Source organism: Vanellus vanellus (genome assembly GCF_965231255.1).
Source record: "Vanellus vanellus genome assembly, chromosome: Z".
NCBI lineage: Eukaryota > Metazoa > Chordata > Aves > Charadriiformes > Charadriidae > Vanellus > Vanellus vanellus.
This window is the reverse complement of record NC_138908.1, coordinates 42923875-42947179: the sequence shown is the minus strand read 5'-3', so window position 1 is coordinate 42947179 and position 23305 is coordinate 42923875. Positions and strand designations below refer to the sequence as shown.

The window sequence follows — 23305 nt, the reverse complement described above, 5'->3', positions numbered from 1 at the left end:
AGTAGGACAGCTACCAGTAACCATTTCAAAGTAAACTTTAAACTTTGTACTTTTCAATGGGGGGGTGGAAATCTGATCTTTTACTGGTAGTATGACCTAATTCATGTTTTATTTTCTAGATGTCTCATTAGTATGCTTTGACTATACTTACTTCACATTTAATTTTATTATTTTAAATATGCATACAGAGAGTAGGTGGGGTTTACTTCTTTTAAATTTACATATGGCTGACTATGTTTGGGGGGTTTAAAACTTTTTTTTTGTTCAAAAATAAGACTCTATTGCATTTTTTTCAGGGGGAGGAAGGGTAGTTACTAACTGTTTGAGGTATTAAGTAATTTTCATCATCTTTTTTGGTATTGACAACACTTAAAGCATCTGGATCCTTTTCAAGGCGAGTCTGAGGATAGCTACGCTAAAAGGAACCGGTTGGTTACCATAAGCTCATTGGTTAAAATAACTTTGCTTTTGCTCTCCAAGTGTTGCAGGTGGAGAGCTCTTCGACTTCTTAGCTGAGAAAGAATCTCTCACGGAGGAGGAAGCCACAGAATTTCTCAAACAGATACTTAATGGTGTTCAATATCTCCACTCTCTGCAAATTGCCCACTTTGATCTCAAGGTGCGTTGAGCAGATAAAAACTTTGACAACTGTAAGCAACATCCATTAAAGTCCTTTGTAACACCAGCCACAAATCTGCCACCGTGCAGATCTTGGCTGTAGTTTTGTTTTGCTAGCTTATGTAGACAGGGGAAAGCTCAGCCATTGAAAAGAAATTACTGAACCGTAAATAGTTCCCATCTGTTTTTAATGTAAGGTTCTTCATGGAAAATGCCAACTTCTGATGAAATGAAACCATTCTGAGGAAGCAATCTTGAAATAAAAATGGTTATTGTGATTTTATGGAATGTGAATGGGATTTGGATGAAACATTCTGAACTGGATGCCCCTTTTTCAACTTTTTTTTTTTTTGCTGTTATATACATCCTATGTTCATGTGAACAGTATTTATAGGTACTAAATTGAAACAGTACAGTCTTAAGTACAAAGATTCTTGTGGAGCAGACAGAGCAGATAACTTCCTCCTCTTTTTTTGTTTGCTGGGCTTTTTTGTTTGTCTTTACAAAAACTGTTAATTGCATCCTTTTGGCAGTGAAAAGAGAGCTCTTGTATCTAAACTCAGTTATCGCTTTTTTAATATTTCGATTTCAGAATGTTTTCCTCTGTAAGATTTTTTTTCAGAGGTAGGCAGATGAACATTCCCTGAAGTCTGCTGAAGTCAGCAGTTATGTCTATAGGAGGAAAAGGAGGCAAAATTATTATATGGCAATGCAGTTCTGAAAGGTGTGCTGTGTTCTGGGGATGTGGTAGGGAAGGGAACACTTTCAGGGTAAGCATTCCAGTCTCATCCTCATTACCTACAGTAATATGTTTGGTCATTGTGTGACAGTCAGCAAGAGAAAAGAATTGTGAATCTAGTAAGAAATACATTTCTTACAATATGAAATGTAAATTTTTACCAATGTGCTTGTAATAAAACAAAGCATCCTTACACCAAATACCAAGAATATGTGAATTAAAGTATGCAAAACAATAGAAATATGCAATAGAAATGTAGGGAGGGAAGGAAAAAAATTACAATTGCAGATTTCAGCCCCTGTAATCGGGGAAGAGAGGTGAAAGAAGGGTGATGATGAAGAGCTGTCCTTAATGACTCCAGAAGTTCTTAACTGGATGGATGTAGCTCCAGGAACTCTTCAGAGCATGCCAGCTAATGGACTTGACAGGATATGGAGACTAAGTAGCTGGTTCTGTATGCTAGTTAAAGTGATGGAGTACAGAAGCAGGCTCCATTGATAATAATCTCGACATTTTATCTTTTAACTTTGTTCTGGTTTTGCAAGTCTTTGTTATAAAATAATCCAGAGCCTGTATTTTAAAGTATAGTTAGAAAAGATGTGAGAACCTGCTCTTAATCTTTTTTTGTAAGTATGTTGAGCCTCAAAATCTGGGAGCTGGACCACTCCTGAACTTTCTCTTGGAGAGCCAGAGGCAACAAGATATACCTCCCTGATTGCTTGTGCAGCGTGAAAGAAACCTTTACTTTCAGGAAGTAATGTTAACCAAGCCCAAGTGCTAGCTTATAGGACTTTGTTTCTTGCAGGCTCCTAGCACTGCTTGAGTGGCTGTAGCTCAGGGCTGTGGTCTTTACTGAAGGCAGCGTGTTTCACTTAGTGTCAGTCCATGTGAAAACTGCTGTTGTTGTATCCAGAAGAGGTAAAATCTTGGCCCTGTGGAAATCATAGCACTCTGTCATCAACATGAAATCCTAATTTACTGTAGTTAATTTTTAGCATAAGTTTGATCATAATAGGAAAGAACAGGATTTTTCTGCTGAAGACACAATTCAAGAAGCTGAAGGAGGTAGAGAGAAGTGTTCAGTGCAGAAGAATGTTGGTATGTGTCAGACATTTTGTACCTGCCTATAATCTCTCTTTCTCTCCCCCTTCTTCCTTCTCAAAGCCTGAAAACATAATGTTGTTGGACAGGAACGTACCAAAGCCTCGAATCAAGATTATAGACTTTGGTTTAGCACACAAAATTGACTTTGGAAATGAATTCAAAAATATCTTCGGAACGCCGGAGTTTGTTGGTGAGAAAACTGTTGTTCCTTCAAACTACGCTTTCTCAGTCTGTGAAACAGTGTATGTGGCTTAGCTTGGTTTGGCTGAGTTACAGATTATGCAATTTGTGTGTAATTCATGACATTATGGAATTTAAATAAGTAATCTGTAGCGTTCAGTTCCAATTTAGACTTGCATTAAGGTGTTTTTATCTGTCAGCATCTTAGCTTATTATCTCTGACATACATAGGCTCAGAGTGACACAGATCTGAGTTTTGACTAGGTACTGATCTTTCTGCTTTCTCCTTTAGCTCCTGAAATAGTAAACTATGAGCCTCTTGGTCTTGAAGCAGATATGTGGTAAGTTATTGCATCTTACTTGAACTAAATCTCTCGTGATTATTCTTATGTTCTAACCTTTTTTTTTTCTCTCCTCTCTCTCCCTCCATCTGTTTCTCTCCCCTCTCCCTCATCCTTTTTTTTTTTTTTTTCTTCTTCTCTTCACTCCAGGAGCATTGGTGTAATAACTTATATTCTGTAAGTACCAAAATCTATGAGCGGCTCTTGCAAATGCTGTTTTTTTAATTCTGACTCTATCCTCTGGGTTTTTGATGGTGTCTATACAAAGTCAAACCATTTTGACTGCACATCATGATTCAAGTTGAATGATTGTAAAAGCAATAGTATAATTATTGAAAGAATAGCCATTAATCAGCATCGGGATAGCACAGTAAGTTGTCTTCAAATTTGTAGATGATTTTCCACAGTGGCTTTATCTTAATATTTTCTGAAATTACAGCAAAGCTTTATGCCCTGCTAGAGCACATCTTCCTGAAAGTACATTTGCAGTCTTAAAGCAGAAAAGAAAAACATTCACTTTCTGCTGTTATTTGATCTCGGAGGATTGAAACAGCAATGTTACAACATCTGATGAGAGGAATATTCTGTCTTTCTTGCAGTCTAAGTGGTGCATCACCATTTCTTGGAGAAACCAAACAGGAAACATTAGCAAATGTGTCTGCTGTGAATTATGAATTTGAAGAAGAGTTCTTCAGTAATACCAGTGCCCTAGCTAAAGATTTTATACGAAGACTTCTAGTCAAGGATCCAAAGTGAGTTGTTTCTCTTGTGTATACACTGTTGCATCTTATGTCTCTAGTATTTCAAATTACATGATATTTTGTGATGTTAGTTTAATAAACATATAGCAGTATGTATTTTTTGCTATCTGAAATAGTTCTATCTTTTATTCTATTAAAGGAAGAGAATGACTATTCAAGATAGTTTGCTGCATCCTTGGATCAAGGTTAGCATGTAATTCATTCTCTGTTGTCCTGGTTTTAATTGTTCTTCATTTCATACTTAGCTTTCATTTTTCAAGTTCCTTAACAAGGAAAATTCTCATAATTGTTTAATATACCTTACTGTTTTGTAAAGCTGTCTGTACAAAAACTAATACATGCAGAATGTGGACTTCATTAACATATCCTCTATATGTGTTAGCAATAGGGAAGTAGCCCACTATTGGGATTAAAATCATGCTTAGGCAGAGAAGCTAATCTTCAGGGAGCATTGTACTGACAAAGATACATTCTCTGATTCCAGTCCAATTTCCTCTCACATTTTTCATCCTCTAATCTCCTTATTTAGGTTGGGAAAAAAACAGTCATCTCTTCTCTGTCCTTCTGCTTTAGACTGAAGAAAGCAGCTGATGTGGGGTGGTGGTCCGTTTTTTTCAGTGTTCCACAGTGATTGGATCAAGCTGTTGTGGTGCCCCTAGGTTGAAAGGGAGAAAATGGGACCTATCATTCTCCTTAATGTGTGCCACTTAATTTTTTCATTTCCTTATCGCATTCTGATCGTGAGTAGTAAACCTCTTCAGTGCCATTGATTTCCCAGGTCTTGGGGATGCACAGTGGGTATTGACCTCATTCCACTTCCTAGAGAACCAGTTAGCAGAATGTTTATCCATGCCACAGCTGCTCCAGTTCACAGTTCAGCATCCTAGGGCAGACATTTCTACACCATTATGCCAAACTAGATTTCACTGTGCTTTGCTGACTTCTTTGGCTGGGTAATCTTAAACAGTTGAAACATGTTGAACATGTTGAAATAATCTTTTAAACTGCTGAAGCAAGTTTTGTCCAAGTTTGTCTCTCAGAGGCCAAGGTCTCCACTCCTGCATCAAGACATGTTGTTTTGTACCTTGTTATGTTCCTTTATGTCCTAAATTTCCAGGCATCCTAAATTTCCTGTCCTAAATTTCCCTCATCCCACTGGTCATATCCTCTTTTCCCACTTCGCATCACTATCTTTACCTTCGTTTCTCCGTAAAAATGACTTGAAATATGGGATCATATAATGCAAAATTTGGTATGCTCCACCAGGAACTGGTGCTTAGTATTAGCCTGTGAGAAAGTTCAAAGGGTGAAGCACCTTAAAGCTTGTGCTGCACAGGTAGGTGGGATGTGAAGTTTTGTGGGGTCCCAGCGGCATCCAGCTGATTACACTGAGACTGGAACAAAGTTTGACTGCATTAAAAATCAGCCAGAAAATCTTCCCAGAAGACAAGATTTATCTAGGAGATGATATCCGATGCCTCCATCACAGAGGGAGTTGAAGGATAAAGCTGAATGTTCTGTTGGCTTTTTTTGTTTAAAAGGAAAAAACCCAAATTTTAGTGCTGCATGAAATATTCTTAGATTTGGATTTCCTTTACGGCATTTTCTCAAGAAATTCCATCTGCATGCCCCACTAGGCTGTGGATGTTAAAGTGATTTGTTTACAATTACTTTATTATTACACTATGATTACAGTATTATTATAATGTAAATGGAAGTAATCACTGAAGGACAGAATCTTACATACAGGAAGGTGCTTTATGAAAGTTCTGGTTGTAATTGTGGGATATTTTACAACAGCTTTATTTTCTTTTTGTGCATAGCCTAAAGACACCCAGCAAGCACTTAGTAGAAAAGCGTCTGCAGTGAACATGGAGAAATTCAAAAAGTTCGCAGCACGACGAAAATGGAAAGTAAGTTGATCAATAAATCTTCAAAATGTTGGTGACATATAAATGCAGTAGTGTTACCTGCTCCAGGGACACATCAGTGACTTTAAGAGTGGAGAAGAAGGAAGAAGAAACCCATTCCTCTGTTATTTGGAATAAATTAGGTGCTTGAGTATGGTGGTATGGGAGAAAACTTCTTTGTTAATGATCTGCATACAAATGCGTGTGTGTGGATTGTTTGTTTTACACATCTAGCTGTATGCTGTCATTATCTGTCTTGGTAATGTTTCCAGAGAAAAGCACTTCTAAGTGTAGGTACGTGTTTTTGTGACATTAATCCCAGTAAATCAAACATCCCTTAAGCAGGTCCCACAGAGTTAGTTATTCCGGTAGTTATGACAACAATCAACAGAGTAGGATGGAAATACTAGTCTCTTTCGCAGAGGATTTTTGCTTGGAGACTGCCAACCTGTTCAGAAGTTTGGCATCACTTAATCTTTCCAGAAGCTGGGGGGAAGGTATTAGCTGAAAGCGTTGATCTGTGCAAGGAGAAGTTGGGATAACACAGTTATGCCTCCTCCTTAAGCGTGCACATAGGGGAATTCATGCTGATGCTAAGCAAGGGCAGGACTGTTGTATGAAAAATCTGTTTAGCATGGAGAGATGACACATGAGAACAGAGGCTGCTATTATTAGAAAAGGAGTTTCATTCATTGTCACAGCGTCCAAGAAATAGGATGATTTTGCTAAGCTGTGGACCAAAGACACAAAATATCCATTTTACTCTGCAGTAAAATTTTTTTGCTGCAGTTTAGTGTCTGCATTAGGTGAACATCTATGGTATTTATAAAATTACCTGTCTGCTGCCCTAGAATGAAATGGTGTGTATAGGAATATCTTAACCTGTTTTGTAATATGGCGTTTAAAGGAATGCTGGCAGCTAATTTGTGTGCAGTTTAGGTTTTCTGGTTGTACATACTTTAGAATATCTACATTTAAATGTTTTAAATGTAAACAAAAGGATGTAATACAAATCTGTTTTGCTTTGTATTTGAACAGCTTGGTGAAATAGTAGCAATCCAAAAATATTATGTGGCTTTGCTTAGTGCATATGAATGGATTACATATGGTCAAAAGAAATTGAAGGTTGAAATGCAATATAAAAAGGAGATGGAGGTGGTTGAAGTCAAACTCCAATTTGTTTTTGCTAATACAACAGTATTCCTTTAAAATCTCTGCAACAGCATCTTATCACAAGTATTCTGTTTTGATTTTTTTTTACATATAGCTTTTTTCTTCTTATTTTTAAAAAGCAATCAGTGCGCTTAATATCCTTGTGCCAAAGATTATCAAGATCTTTCTTGTCCAGAAGTAACATGAGCGTCGCTAGGAGTGATGATACTCTGGTAAGTGTGTACTTACATGCTTAGAATGCTTTACTACATCTGAGACATATATTTTCTGAAGTGTTTCTAACAGAAATATTGGGCTATTGAAAATGTGCATAATTAATTTACCTCATATCTAAGAAGAAATAGATTTTAGGCTTAGGTAGTTATCCTTAGTCTGATCTTCCGCATGACACAAACCTGAAATTTAATCGATTAATTATCAGAGTGAGGCTTCTAGCTAGTGTCAGAACGTCATCTGTCTTGGTTTTGAAGTTTTAAATCAGGAAGATTTTTTGCACTATAGCTATTATAATGTGAAAAAGTTGCATCTGAATTTTTCATGGCACTGTGTACAGTAAAACAATATTGTATTTTTTTAATGTAATATTCAAAATGATTGAGACCCGCTTAGACCCAATGAATGCTAGGCAGCAGTATAGTAACAAGCAGTTGTTTAAGGAGAAAATTTTAAAGTTGGCCAGTGTACAGTTTGTGGTATTATATACATCTATTAGATTTAAGCAGTCAGGAGCAATTGCTATACGCTCTGTAATTACAAATGCTTGTAAATCCAAAAGCATTCTTATTTAACTTACTCTCCAGGTTTTAATACATGCTTCACAAATTCCCTGTGATCAGCAAAGTATGTATGTCAATATGTTTAGAGCTGGGTAACCTCATCTTTTCTGCACATTAATAGGATCAAACTTCAAATATTCTGCAAAACCCTTTTTATCCGCATTATGTTCCCTGTGTCCCCCCTGTGCACCTCCACACTCTTGTTCCCACTTTTTCTCCTCTTACCTTTCTGCTTCCATTCTCTTTGTTCTCTGTCTTGCCCTCCTTTCCCTGCCTCCCCCACCTCATTTACCAGTATGCCTTTTAGCACTGGATGAGCATTTCACACCTCTGTTGCAGCAGAAAAGATTGTAGCCTAATGTTAGTGTTCTAAGAAATATGAAACCTCAAGAGAGAGGAGGTAAGAGTGATCGAAATATTTGGCTCAGTGAATTTCAGTTCTTTGACGTTTTAGTGTAGGAGAGAAAAATAAAATTACACCTGCAGAGGTATCTAGGTTCATTACTTATATTCCAGATTTTTAACTGGTCCATTTGAATAGACGAAAGCTTCATCCGAAGCACCTCTCCTGTGTCATATTCCTGGATGGCATGAAACTTGATACTCCAACTTGTATTTGTGTACTGCTTTGTTTTTTTTAATGTTCATATATATGTATGGAATTGGTTTCATTTAACACAAGTATTGCATCTATTGAAAGTCCTAGGAGGAAAAAGAAAATATATCTAATGAAAGAAACCTGTTTGGAATCTCAGTGAGTAACAGGTTCGTGTATGAAGAAGAGGGAAGCATATTGTACTAGAAGAAGTGTGGGGGTTTTTGGTGTGGGTTTTCAAATAACACACATACGTGCTAGCCATATGCTTTACAAAGGATTACAACTTGCAGCTGAAGAACTCTTTAAGACTTTAAAAATTTTACTTTTAAAATTTTTTTAGATGTCTTGGCAGCTGTTGAGATAGGGATTTTTTTTTCCTTGAAGCTAACAATTTTTCTTCTTTCTCATTTAATTACAAGGATGAGGAAGATTCTTTTGTGATGAAAGCTATTATTCATGCCATCAATGATGACAATGTTCCTGGATTACAGCACCTTCTGGGATCTCTGGCAAATTACGATGTCAATCAACCCAACAAGGTAGTGTGGGTCTATGTTGAGGTGCGCGGGGGACTAGCTATCACCCTGTTGAATAGAGCAACATGGTTATAAAATAGAAAAGTAACACCTGAAATGAAAAGGAAAAGACAAGTGGATGCGAAGTACTTCTGCCTTTCTTTAGGAGAAATTTTAATGTGTTCTGTGTTCAGTCTTCTCAAACTACCTGAAAATGGAGTCTAATTTTTTTTTTTTCCTTTTTCAAAAGCCTAGGCCTTTGAAAACAGCTCTTGAAAATAGAGCTGTGGTATATTAGATATCAGCCTTTGCTTTTGTTTGCAGTTCTTGTTTCTTGCAGTGGATGAAGATGGCAGAATATGTAGGAATAACCAAACTGCCAAAACTGACTTTGCAAAGCACTGTTAGAAACAAAAGTCCCATACTGCAGAAACTGGTTATGTGAACATAATGTTAGATGGTGGTGTTAATTTTCAGAAATGAAATTACTTGTCTGCTATAGTATTTCAGTGCAGTATTGTTGTACCAACAGGAGTATTGGAACTGAGACCAAGAGATCAAAGTTCTTTTGCTGGCTTTGCTGTTTAACCTTGGATAAATCGTCTCTGCTCTAATTTTCACTTTTTTGAATTATTATACTGACCTTCATTACAAAGCACTTTGAGAAATATTAATGAAGAGCACTATAAAAGTAAAGCACCTGTTATTTTACTGTGATGGGGTCTTGACCTTTTCAAGAAAACCCTGTGGTTTTTTGGTTTAATGGTGTAGTCCCATTGAACTTTCCCATGTGTTGCTGGTGGCTTGTGTCTTTGAGGGCGTGTGGGAAATGCCTTAGGTAATCTGGCTCAAAATGTAGATATAAAGAAGTTGCAGAGGGGAACATACTTGCCAAATTGGGCCAATGAGAGCTTAATATTAATATTCCTAATTTGAAAAGCATACCTTTTAACATGTGGTATGTCATGTAGTAAAAATGAATTCATCCCAAAAATATGGAAGATTGCTGTGCAATCATTTTCTCTGGACCAAAGGGACTAACTATTTTCTATATAATATTCCCTGAAGACTTAATTTGAAACTGGAAATCCAGAGATGCCACTCAATGCCTGCCTTCTATTCCACTGTCTTTTCTTAATCCTTCAAAAATTAAGTATAACGTTCTTTCTTGTATTTCATTGTTAGCATGGAACACCTCCGCTACTGATTGCTGCTGGCTGTGGAAACGTTCAGATGCTTCAGTTGCTTTTAAAGCGTGGATCCCGTATTGATGTTCAAGATAAGGTCAGGGTTCTGCCTTGTCACTGTATAAGTTTTTTCAGTACAGTTAGCAGAGGACAAGCAGTTCAGGCCAAGTTGTATTGGAAATGAAAAAATCTGGGCTGTAAAGCCTCTTTTGTGTCTTCCACAGCAAAAAGATAAAAGCAAATTTTTAACAATGTCATTTATTACTAGTGAATATCCTCTGATTTCAATTACTTATTAGCTGAAGTAATTTGAATTATACTAATTTTAAAATATAGTTCGTGCTTACAAAATTGCCTCAATTAGTTCAAATTAGTGATTGTCCTAAAACACAATGGTGAACCTTATTTAATATGTAATGATAAATGCACATTTTAGTGATGGCGAACAGCACAACTAAAACTTGTATGTGATGGAGGGTATGCTTTGCAACAGTTGTTTGGGTTTTTTTTCCAAAATGTGTTGTAATGGTCTGGGGTTCATTTAAAGCAAACTTTTGAAGCACTGACTGCTTCTCTGTCTAATAGCTCATAAAGTAAGCAGCAGAAGGGGTTTTATCTCATGACTGTTCTTTCCAAAAAAAACCCTTGCAAGGGGGAAGAGGATTATTCTTGCAATTAGTGATCCTGTTAATCATCCTTGCATTGGGGGGGGTTGTTGTCATTGTTGGTATGGGGGCTTGTTGAACCAATTTGAAGTTTGGTTTTTTTTTTTTAAAATAAATATGTTCATATAAGCTTGAATAGCTGTTCAATTCATCTGTGTCCATCTAAGTGTATGTATTCCTCAGTTCAAAATCTAGAATAGGGATTCTAAATTTATCACTAACATCTGTAATCAAATATTTTTGACAGGCGGGATCTAATGCAATCTATTGGGCTTCTCGACATGGTCATGTAGAAACGCTGAAATTTCTCAATGATAATAAATGTCCTTTGGATGTTAAGGATAAGGTAAGAAAATAATTCTTTTCCTTTTTCATACAGTGAGCCTTTTTTTAATAACTTTATCTTAGCAAAGAGAGAGGTCTTTCAATTGGAATGATTTTCAGCTCTTCCATAATTCCGAGAATGTGACTGGATTTTGTTATTGTGGTTTCATAAGCTGACATATAGGGCTGTGATAACACAGCTTTAAAGTAGCTGGATGTACTGATTATTTTCCTGACAAATGTTAACCAAGCGTGAATATTAAATGTGGTGAGTACATGGTGGGTAGGTGGGAAAGTACAAACCTAAATTAATTTTCGCTTGAAGACTAGATTTCTCATTAGAACTTAGGGTAAAATCGTGATTCTGTTTTTCATTCCTCTTGATTGAAAATCACTTTTGTCTGACAAGTAAATTTGACTATTATTGAGTATAATGAAGCCTAACAATTTGTAGCTGATGAGCACTTACCTCGTCTCCAGCAGTATTACTTGAGCAACATTTGCCCTAGAAACTAGTTGCTGTTAAAACCTTATACTATAGCGATGTTTTTATACTAGACAAAGCTTCAGTACGGAGGCAATTATACTTGTGAAACAGTTTGCTACGTTGAGGGAACTAGTGCAAGGTAAGGCACGTTAGCAAAATTAGTGTTTAACTCCTGATAGGGCTACCAGGAAAAAGGTTACTCTCTTAATAAAAATAACATTTCTTTTTCATATAATTTCAACAAAAGATTGCAAGTAATTACATGCAATGACCAAAATACGTCAAGATATACCAAGTTGTTTGGCCAACTCCTTACATTTGTATGTACAGGGCAGGGGGGATCTGCATGGCAGTAGTATGAATGGTGTTTCAACACCAATTACACACACAGTTGCCACCTCATATTGCACAGAAATCCCATCGTGGCTGTGACCTGGAACAAACTAAGTAGGAAAATAAGTTCTGAAAAAGGAAGGCCTTTGAAGAAATAACCTGTCAGGTGGTGGTGTATCTGTCATATCTCTGCTGACCGCAGCTGTGTTATGGGGAGTGGGGAGAATCCCATGCAGCATACAGGCATTCTGGCTGTACACGGCAGTGTATATCTGGGGCTGACGTATGAAATTACACTGACATGTTCTTGTGTAATTGCAGTCTGGGGAGACCGCTCTCCACGTCGCAGCTCGGTATGGGCATGTGGATGTGGTTCAGTTTCTCTGTAGTGTTGGATCCAATCCAAACTTTCAAGACAAGGTGAGTCATGGACACTGTTTTTCATCAACAAATAAGGCTGTAGTATGAGTGGTCAAAACTCCTAGTCTTGCCTTGCAGCCTCTAGCATGTTTGCATGTGAAAAAAAAAAAAAAAAAGAAAAAACAGAATTATGGAGGTTTTGGTACATTTTAATAGCTGAAGACTACTCAAAAACCAGTATACATGAACCAACTACTGTTATAAAACACAGGTTCTCTCAAAAATGAAAGCTTAAGGATGGAGAAACTCAACATTGTGAAGGTATGGGTTGGTGGTGTGTGCTCTGTGAGTTCAGCCAAAGCTTTTTATTAGTTTTTGCCTTGACTTCAGCTTATTTTTAGCCATCATGGGACTTTTCTGGTGTCAAGCGCTCATTTTTGAAAATGAGAGGAGAGCTCAGAAGGGCTTCTTTTAGAGCTCTAAAAACTCTTGTGAAAAAACAGGAAAGAAAAGCCTTAATAGAAAAAAAAATCCATTTGACCCAAATTTAACTGGGGGGGGGATTACACAAGCCTCCTCAAGTGCCACATCCTCTAGGACTACCTTTATATTGCTTAAGCAGCAGCAGACCAGGGGACCGCAGGGTGTGCTTTTCAAGTATTTCTTTTTCCTCAGATTTTTACAGAAACCTTGAATACAGGCTAAGTCTTCTAATATTATCAACATCGATTGTCTACTTATTGATATTTGCCAGGTACATAAAGGATGTCCCACTTCTTGGAATTTGATAAAATGACTTTTTTGGCAGGTTTTAATCATACCTGGTTTTCAGTGGGCTACTTTCAATAGCATATTTTTGTAATATATTTTAATTTCTTAATGAAGTTCCACATAGTTGTGGAGATTGAAGGTGAGTATTTTGAAGCTTCCTGGCTTCGAGCAAAAAGTAAATTAGAACTTCAGTCACAATGGAACTCAAAATGACCACAGGTTCAAATGCTTGTTGTGATGCATGTTTAAAGGACTCGGGTTTCTAAGTATCCAAGTCACTGTCTACACTCCTAAATCATGAGGATGTGCTTTTTGAACATGGTAAGCAGAGTGATATGCCTCAAACTGCAAGTCTAGTGGGATTTGCATCTCCTTGGTGAGTGATCTGTTTTAAACACTGAATTAGTCCCTCAGCACACAGGATGTAACAGTTGCTTATGAATGAGGATCAGTTCTCAAGTGAGAGAACCAAGATAGTTACCTTCAGGAGCACGGAAACATCTATACTAAGATTGCTGACATGCGAGGTGTTGTCAGTAGATAGTTTTATGGTAAGAAATACAGACTGTCTGAATCCAGGTAATCATGAAAATCTCGTGTATTACTGTAATCACTTAGTATGGCAGCAGGAATTATTCTTGCTTTGAGAATGTCAGCATTACAAATTGCAACATCTTTTATATGGCTTAGCTAGTACACTGTCTTCTTGCATGTCATCTTCCTGTCTTTCTAAGTTAAGCTGGGGAATTGTTCCTCCCAGCATTTGGTTCAGGTGTGCTGTTTTTTTTAATTTTCCATGTTGACAGGAAGAAGAAACCCCACTGCATTGTGCTGCTTGGCATGGCTACTACTCTGTTGCCAAAGCACTCTGTGAAGCCAGTTGTAATGTGAACATTAAAAACAAAGAAGGGGAGACTCCGCTCCTGACAGCATCTGCTAGGGGTTACCATGATATTGTGGAATGCTTGGCAGAACATGGGGCTGACCTTGATGCAACAGACAAGGTTAGTTTGCGTTGCTTTTGGTCGGGCATTATGTTCAGAGATCAGAGGTGTTGCAGAGCCATATCTCTGAATTGCTTCGTTTGAATGCTGCAAGCTAGCTTTGTTTCCATGATGCAGGTTTTCTGAGCAGTTCATGCAGAAACTGTTGATGACTGCAGTAGTTTTTTTTAATTGCCCACTGATTATTTTTCCACGATTGATTTTTTTTCTGATTCATCATCACCTTATCAATTATCACCTTATGAGTAACACTCTATGAAAAATGGCAGGAACACTGGGTTCTGTAATTGGCAATAAACTATTAAGTTCAGAGAAAAAAGATTGATTTGCTGTTTGCCTTTGATTCCAGTGGGCTGGACAAATCCAGTAAGCTAAATTCCAACTATTTAAAAAAATATAGCTCCATTTGATTCAGAATCATTTTTTGTCTTTCATGGTGTAGTCACAACAAATAAATTTTGCATTTCATTGCTTACACTTCTGGTATGCTTTTAGCTACCTTTATTGCTCATAATTACTAAATAACTATTAAAGCAATTTCAGAATTTTTTTTTTCTAAAATAATTAAATTATTTTTTCCAGTCACATTGTCTCCTTAAGTTGTTCCACGGCGAGAGAAAGCTCTGTCTCTAAAGTTACTGATCACTAAGCAGATTGCATGACTTTTGCAGCACTAACTTCTGTCAGTAAACGTAGGGTGGTTTACAATACTCAGCTGGTTGTTACAGTTGGTCACTCTCCCACCTCTTAGGGAAGATGTCAGTAGAGAATGTGTGTTTGCTTTTCATCCATTCCACTGTAAAGCCCCATGGCTTAATAGAAATTTGCTTTCATCCCGTAGCTCATTTGTTCTGACAGATACCGTGCACTGCCCTGCCTCCACCCTCAAAATAAAAACGAAAAACATTGTGATTCTTGAGGAAAGGTTATGCACCCAGTTACATTAAATGATTGTGACTTTGCAAAACGCTTTGATTTTTAGCATTATTAAATCTCACAAGCTGTCTTGTGATTTCAGGATGGTCATATAGCCCTGCACCTTGCTGTGAGAAGATGTCAAATAGAAGTAGTTAAAACTCTCATCAGTCAAGGATGTTTTGTAGATTTCCAAGACAGACATGGCAACACTCCCTTGCATGTGGCCTGCAAAGATGGGAATGTTCCTATTGTGATGGCACTCTGTGAAGCAAGTTGTAATTTGGATGTAACTAATAAGGTAAATGGAATACGGGTACTGAACTACTTTGTTTAATAGCTCATCTATTTTATTAGATGACCTTTTCCAGTTCTCTCATATGAAAAATAGTCTTCTTTTTATTTCTTCTCTCTTAAAATGGCCAAATGCAAAGTATTAAATGACTTGCAAATTTACCTAAATTTGTTTGAGCTGAATAGATGATTCAAGATCCATGATTAAAGAACCCAACTGAATTATCACAGTGTATTTTGTCACTCAGTTCTAATGTTGAAGGCTATGCCAACCTTATTCCCTTGCTGTATAGCTTTGCTTTGTGCAGATTACATCTAGGCACTGAAGAACAGATGAAATACATTGCTGCTCACCTAAGCAGGTGTTGGAATTTATGTGATTTAATGACAGTAATTCATACACAGAATTGAAGGCCGGTACATTTTTATGAAATCTGCCTTGAATTCTTCCAAATTACATGAAAAGATCTGTGCTGTCATCTAACAAGAGATTTAAATCAACTGCAGATTCTATCCCCAGTTATGAAAATAAGTGTTATATTGGCTAGTTTGTTTTCTGCATTGAGTTGATTTATTATAATAAATCCTAATCAAACATTTATCTTAGAATAGAATTTAATTTATCTATTAAACAAATTGTCACTGGCAGGGTACAGGAAATCTCAGAATTAAAATGCACTTCAGAATTAAAAAGCACGTCTCCAACAAGAGCATTTAATAGCTTGTCTGTAAACTTTGATACTAGCACCTCGTGTGCTGCTTCTGCTGTGTTATTGCTGCAGTGTACGGGGTAACTGAATGTGATGCTTTACAGGATTAACATTCTGGCTTTCTTCCTAGAGATATTTAAGAGAAAAGTAAGCTGCTTCAGGAAACTTTCCTTTGGTTTGTTTGACGAGGTTAAGGTTAGCCGTTGGACTCTGCTGACAGGCTGTGGGGCTTAGAGCTTGATATTTAGCTCTGAATGTCTTTCTCTGCCTTATTTAATTTTTGTATGCTCTAAGTTTAAAAGTTATTCGTAAAAGTCTTTATGTTGCAATCTGCAATTTGTTTGATTAAGGTGGTGTAGCTTCTTTGTTTTTCTGGAAAAGTACGCATTCTGGCAATAACATTTTGCTAGTTAACACTTCCATTTATTACCAAAGCACTGACCTTCTCTGTATTAGTCAACTAAAGAAAGCTGTGAGGCTTTTGGCTTGAGGGTTGTCCAGTGCAATCACTTTTGGTTTTAATAATCAAAATCATCAGCTGCCAAGTCAAAAAATTTACAATAATGAGCTCCCCAGTCCTGCCTTTGAGTTTAAACCTGATGGACTAGGCAATTAAATCCAAATCCACAGCTGAGAATACATTTTGGGAAAGGTGAGTTAATGCAGCACAAGGCTGGATTAGCACCTCTTTTCATAATGGAGAATGCTGAGCTAGGATTCATGGCCTGGCTGCAAACATGCTGTGGAAAAAGTAATTTTTGAATCTTCAGTAGGGGTGGGATCATGGCCACAGAAACTCTGTTTAAAGTTTGTGTACTGTTATGCTTTTATGAGTCATATACTAGAGTGATTTTTTAGAGTGCTTTTTGTTTGAAAGGCGGAGTTTGAGTCTTACCAAATAGAGTCTTCATTTCTACTGGTCGTCTTCAGCCAGTGAGTCCTGTAATGGGAGTGCATTAACATAACAACTGTCTATTCTTGGTCCACATCTAGCATTGTCCCATGTGTACATAATACTGACTGGAGGCACTGTTTGTTTCTTTAGGAGACTTATATGCAGTAGAACATCATATGCATTTGAGTTGTGTTGTATGGTTTTGAGGAGCCAGGCGTCTTTTCAGTTTCCGGTTCTTAGAAAGTTAGCTTTGCTTTCAAATATTCATTTGTGAAGTAAGTTTGTGAATTTGTTTCTGAATGAAGGGTTGAAACAGGGAGAACAGTATTGAAAGCACAAAAATGTGTGAAGGTATAGTAAGATGAGTTACAAGCAGAGAACACACCGTAGTGATCTTAGATAGGTAGTAGATAAAGTAGCTCTGAACATGAAAGACCAGAAGTGGGTGTCATGAGGATCTGTTGTCAGTGGAGAGATTTAGGGGGGAAGCAACAACTGGGGAAGGAATACTTACAGCTCTTTCCCTTTGTCACTGAAAGCACAAATTCCTTCAGGTTGACTTTTGCATTCATCCCTTTTATTCCTTTGGGTGGAAGGGGGGGAGACTGCACGTAAGTGATCTTCAGTAATACCTGCATTGAAACAGAATCCAGAGTTTTAAAGGTTAAGGATTTAGTGTTGCTTAACTGGTTCATATTTAATTAAGCAAAATGGAATTAAATTTACAGGAAATTAGAAAGACGTTCTCAAATATAGATAAAAAACTCTAAAGGATTCCTTCACAGTTGTGGGGCATTTAACTATAAAATTGTTCCCTATTTTTTGTCAATCTAGTCTTTGTTTCTAATTGAGCTTTAAGCTGTTGTGCATAAGCTTTTTTCTTACAATTTTTGCTTTGTACTTTTCTTGGGAGTTTTTGCAAGACCTTTGCTGTGTATCAGTATGTGTGACTGTCAATATGTTTAATTATTAGTCATAAAATTTGGAGCAATGTGTTGACATAATGATACTTTTTTACCATGTTAGTATGGAAGAACACCTTTACATCTGGCAGCGAACAATGGCATTCTTGATGTTGTCCGGTTCCTGTGTCTTACTGGTGCCAACGTAGAAGCTTTAACCTCTGTAAGTACTGACAGATAGTGTTATGCTTCTTTCTTCTTTTAGGTATGATAGTAGGAAATGAATTAATCTCTTCAGGGGAGGGAGAGGGGGTACCCTAATGGTCGAACATAGTAACATTTTGAAATTAAAAAAAAAAAAAACAGTTAGGCTGTTGAATGTTCACAGCTTGAAAAGCATTCTCTGTTGTCGACTTGTTCCCTTCTTACAACTGAATTTGAAACTGATTAAGGTACAGTACAGCTACCACTTCATATAGACCTAAGAATTTCTTCACCTAAGAATCACTTGTGGCATTGTGTTTTCTGTAAGCACAGTGGGCCACTGTTATTAAGATGTGTGTGATCCCACGTCAGGTAACATTACCATACAAATGTATCTATATATCTTAAATATTTTTCTTCCTTTCGGGAGATTAAAAAGTTTTATTTTCATGGTGGGAGATGTGTGGGTGCATGGATGAGTGAATTAGCATGCAAGTATCCTTGTAAAACAAATAATTTGTCAGATCAGTCAGCACCACTGCATCCAATTAGCACCACTGAAGGTATTTTTCATTCTCACTAAAGTGAGAAACGTCCTCCTAGCTGTCATATACACAGCAGGAATGAAGTGTCCTTCATCATGCACACTTCATGGACACGTGATACATTATAGGCATCATACACACCATTACCTGTGTTTTGAACAAACTAACCATGTTTTATTTTCGGATACGTTGGATCAGTTTACATTGCTACTCCCTGTAACCAAAGCATTCTCCATGGAAATAACTATTGCTGTATATATTGAAATCATGTGATTAGACTTCAGTCGAGTCCATATTTTTCAAAGTTCTTCTTACAAAATATACTTGAGATGGCTGAAATGGAGGGAAAAGGAGAAAACTTCTGTTCGATTTGCTTTAGCCATTTGGTAGAAAATACAAATCTGTTTGTTGTTTTCCTGTACATTTAGCACTGTGCTTTTTTCCTCTACGGTGTGTATCTCATGTGGCAGGAGGAAGCCTTCAAAAAGCAGGCATCAAAACCAGTGAACTTGGAATGGTGGCTTAAACGAGTTTAGTATCTAAAAATAACTCTTAGATAATGCTAGATTGTAGATTGCATGTACCCTGTTGATCAGTAATAATGAAATGTATGTGCAGTAGACTTTGTGAGGTGTTTTACAGATTTTCCTTTGTCACCTGTTTTTGTCCCTTTCCTTTTTTTTTTCTTTTTTTTTCCTTGGTGTGTCCCATTGTGTATCTGTATGTTTCACTACTACATACTGTAGAGATAAGATACAACAAAAAGGTGATGAGGGAATTCTTGAGCTGTATCTTGAGCTAACATCACTTATGTCATGATGGCTATGTTGGTATAATTGCCTGTGCAGACCCTGTCCTTCCAAGATAAAAGCACTTTATATCTCTTTAGTTAAATCAGTTGGAAGGCGATAAAGTAAATCATGCTGATATTGCATCTGGTAGGAGAAATAGACTGAATATAAATAACATTATTCCAGCAGCATTGTGGCAGAGAGAAGGGAAAACAAGGAGACAAAGGGAGGAAGTGTGTGTGGTGATTTTAATAGCATTTCAGTTTTGCATTAGTTTGCTAGGTGAATGTCAAACTTTTCTGAAAAGTCTTATTAACAGCTCTTTCCAAGCCAGTGCAGTAGAATTAATTACCTTTTTCTTCTCTCAGAATGCCATTTCTAAGGAGCTAACTTTTTCTGCAGTGTTAACTGGGCTGCAGTACAATTTACCTGCCTCTTCCCCAGGCTAAAGCCCATTTTAGGACTAGTTTGATTTTTAATTTGATTGCGTGAATGTTGTTACATGACCTTAGAAGATGGTATGCTCCCGGAGCATACAATCATTTCCAGTGTTTGAATATCACCCCAAAAAATCTTTGTGCTCACATGCTAGCTGGCACTATGTTAGAAACCTCATAGAGGTTTCTAAAATCGCACCAATTGTCAGATTGCTTAAAAACTGTAAATGAAGTTGTGGATGCCCCGTTCCCGGAAGTGTTCAATGCCAGGCTGGATGGGGCTTTGAGCAACCTGGTCTAGTGGGAGGTGTCCCTGCACATGGCAGGGGGGTTGGAACTAGGTAATCTTTGATGTGCCTTCCAACCCAAACCATTCTATGATGGTTGCAAATGGCCAGTTAAACTCGGGACCAGCTCTTGCAGGTATAGCTGTCTGATTTACAGCTAAGGAGCAAGTCAGCAATTGCAATGAAATATTACCACCAGGTGTCAAATATGCTTTTATGGATTATGTAACCAAGCCCTTTTCAGATGCCAGCTTTGCTTACACATTGATATTCCACTGTATAGATGCCTTGTACTTTTCAAGAAAACTTGAGCAGGAAAATGACTTACTGAAACCTGTTTGCTGTTTTGCTTCTGTATGTATTTTCTAATTCTTGTTGGGCTCTACAGTTCATCCTGCAGTGTACATCCAGAGAATTACACAGCCTCATCTTGTTCATAGTTTTGGACAAATATAGGGAACTTTGTTCATTTCTTTTTCATGGAAGCAAATGCTTTTTCCACCTGTTAAATCAATAAATTGAGCTTCCAGATCTGAGTCTAAATTTTCAACCAATGTGTGAACTGAACTGCTAGCATTTGTCAATGTAAACATCTCAAAATGCTTTTTGGGGGTAAATTTGAGCTAGACGTCTTTCTGCTGTTCTTGGTGCTTGTTGTCAGTGCTCTGGGGTATCCTTCACCTACTCCATGGGCCTTTCTGCCTGTCTTGTTTACTGTGCGGTCTGATGACCATGAACTTCAACAATGATGCTTGTCAGACAATGCCCTTGCTAAGGCATTGCTCCATAAGGGAGTGTGAGCTATGAGCCAAGAGTAAACAAGGCAAGCAGGGATGGTGTCCTCATCAACAGGGGCCCAGCCCCACAGTACCCAAGCAAGGCAAGCAACGCAGATCCAGTGATGGCAGCCAGCTTCAGCCAAGAGTCTGGGGTGAAGTCTGAGACTTGCCACCAGACAAGTCCATAACAATGAGACAGGTCTGAGGTTAAGTCAAAGTCAGGAATTGAGCTCGATGACCATGGTCAGCCAAGGGTCTAGTGATCACCAGGAAAGTTCATAGTGAAGAGACAGGTTCAAAATCAAACCTGGAAGTCAGGGTCCGGGTCAATGGGATACACGGCCACATGCAGGTATATAACTGTAGTGTTGCTCAGGTGAGAATCCAGGGCAAAAGCCTCAGCCTGAAAGCAACATCTGAGCAAAAGGTAGCGTGAAAGTCCCTGATGGGGCTTGTTTTCAGGTCTTCTTCCTTCACAGCAGTCTGAACCAAGATTAGACAGCTGTATCAGACAGCCAATCTTGAGCTCAGGAACCTGTTAGGAAGCGTGGAGGGAGCTCTGGATCATGACAGTGCCATCCTACTGTTATGGGTAGGCTTGCTCTGTGCACACATTTATTTAGACTTTTAGCCATTTGAACCATTCCTTTTTCCATTTTTCCAGTTTTGGGAGCAGTCACCTCCATCCCATTATAACCATGCTCACCAATCAGTCTCTGGCTGAGCCATACTCCTAGCCAAATACTTACCAGACAGTTATTTCCTTTGTGTTTGTGCCCAAATAGCTGTGACTGAGCTAAACAAATGATGTATCAGAGTACAGCTGTTTAGCCAAAGCCAGGCTTGAAGCCAGAACAAACCTCTGTGAAGCAATGAGACAAAGCAGGCAGGGTGGCAACTTACCAAAGCCATGCCACGGCAGCTGTGCCATACCCATTGAGAAGTGTGGGACCTGCTGTGATTCAAAGGGACAATGCCTGTGCAGGGATCTGTCACTGCATGTGTGCTTGGTGCTAGAGTTTGCCAGGCTGTCTCCAATCTTATGTTGCAACAGGAACATACTGCAGACTGGAAGAATGCAGGGCCAGGCTGCAGCAGTCCTACTTTGGACTAAAGCCGAGGCCAAATATTTGAGGATCCAGATAAAATTAATGCTTTAGGTTATGAGGGTTGCATCCTGTTACCACAGGGATTCTCGGGAAGGGGATTAAGATTTCCCCTTTATTTGAAGGTTTTGGATTCCCTTGGATGTGCTCAAGACTGGAAACTCAGGAAGTACTAGAAGTATTCAAGCAGTTGTCCTGAGGGAAGCTAGCTGCCCAGCCGCTAGACCACTCTTCTCATACAGCAGGCAGTCAGGATTAACTGGGATTTAGAGGGTAGGGTCAGCACAGACAAAGAGATTCTTCCACTTTGATGCATCTTCTGTAAGGAAAATTAATTTAAAAAAATACATTCAGATGTTTCTTTACTAAAGCTGCAATTAAATGTCAACTATGGAAGGGATTTAAGGGTAAAGTATTGGTTCAAATTTAGTCAGTTCACACCATCAACTACAATTTTGGCTGGCTGTTTCTTGCTCATGTTCTGTTCCTGTTCTGCCTGAATTATCTGAAGTTCTGGAGTACATAATAATTTTTATGGAAACCTGAAAATGGTTTCTGTAGGTGGACAAAGGTGTTTATTGTCAAAGGTGTTTATCTCATATGTAGGGATAATAATTACAGTAACCTTGGGGAGCTACTTAAGACAATGCAGATTTCACATGAAAAACTAGTAAGTTCACATGAAAAACTAGTAAAGTCAAAGATAGAAGCCCAAGAAAGAGATCTTAGTTTTACAGTACTTCTTCTTAATACTTGAAAGCTCTTATCCAAGAGCGTGAAAGAAGCAAAGTGCTTGTAAATTAGTTACCTGTTACCCAAATTTAAAACAACATAATAGCATTAATGTGTAGTCATAAAAGTGAAAGTAGTGAGCAAATTTTCTTTCAGCCCATTTAATATTAAACTGCTGACCTGTGACACATGCGTGATTAAATGGCAAGACCAGAATGCTGAAGGCAGCTTTGCTTCTCCTTTTAAATTTGCTGATGCAATTTAAACCACATGCCTTACAATGTTCTAGCTTTCTGTAAACCTCCAGTGACTGGTATGCCACTGTCATTCTTTATCCATTAGTAAACAAAATTCACCTGCTATTCATGTTAGTGAATATGCTGATGTGTTTCTTCTTTGTGAACTCTTTAAACTTTTAGATCTGTTCAGTATGTAATATCTAGAAATCACTATCATCTAATTGGTGAGAAGAGGAATTCAGATGGGGGGGGACGACTATTGGTGTTTCTCTCAAGCTCTGAATTCAAAGTATCTTTTTGCAGTGGCATCCAGATACCAATTTGTAAAAGAAATTGTTCTGCCATTGTTCTGCATTGTACTTTTTTTTTTTTTGACAATTAAAAAAAAACCAGGGATTCTGGTAGGGGTTAATTGTTACTGGTTGTTGGTTATTGATTTTTTTTCTTCTCCCAATTTCATTTACATCTGACAGCAATTCTGTTACTGCCTTGAGCAGATAAGCAATGTTGTGTGTGATTATTTTTTTTTATTGTGTGCATGTCGTGGTTTGGCCTCAGCCAGCAACAAAGAACCACACAGCTGCTCACTCGACTCCCACAGCTGTGGGAAAAATCGGCAGAAA

General features: G+C 37.9%; 1 protein-coding gene across 1 annotated transcript in view; it reads left to right on the top strand.

Annotated features, from left to right (window-relative positions):
- The window catches only part of DAPK1 (death associated protein kinase 1), a gene marked incomplete at its 5' end in the record, with an annotated part of 96663 nt that overhangs the window by 58627 nt on the left and 14731 nt on the right, over positions 1 to 23305 (top strand). Inside the window, 15 exons of the mRNA XM_082497147.1 lie at positions 481 to 619; positions 2522 to 2651; positions 2934 to 2982; positions 3133 to 3159; positions 3582 to 3734; positions 3883 to 3928; positions 5567 to 5656; positions 6946 to 7038; positions 8620 to 8739; positions 9901 to 9999; positions 10815 to 10913; positions 12033 to 12131; positions 13649 to 13846; positions 14865 to 15062; positions 17687 to 17785. Of these exons, the coding sequence (XP_082353273.1) occupies positions 481 to 619; positions 2522 to 2651; positions 2934 to 2982; positions 3133 to 3159; positions 3582 to 3734; positions 3883 to 3928; positions 5567 to 5656; positions 6946 to 7038; positions 8620 to 8739; positions 9901 to 9999; positions 10815 to 10913; positions 12033 to 12131; positions 13649 to 13846; positions 14865 to 15062; positions 17687 to 17785 (1639 nt within the window). The remainder of the gene's footprint in view (positions 1 to 480; positions 620 to 2521; positions 2652 to 2933; positions 2983 to 3132; positions 3160 to 3581; positions 3735 to 3882; positions 3929 to 5566; positions 5657 to 6945; positions 7039 to 8619; positions 8740 to 9900; positions 10000 to 10814; positions 10914 to 12032; positions 12132 to 13648; positions 13847 to 14864; positions 15063 to 17686; positions 17786 to 23305) is intronic.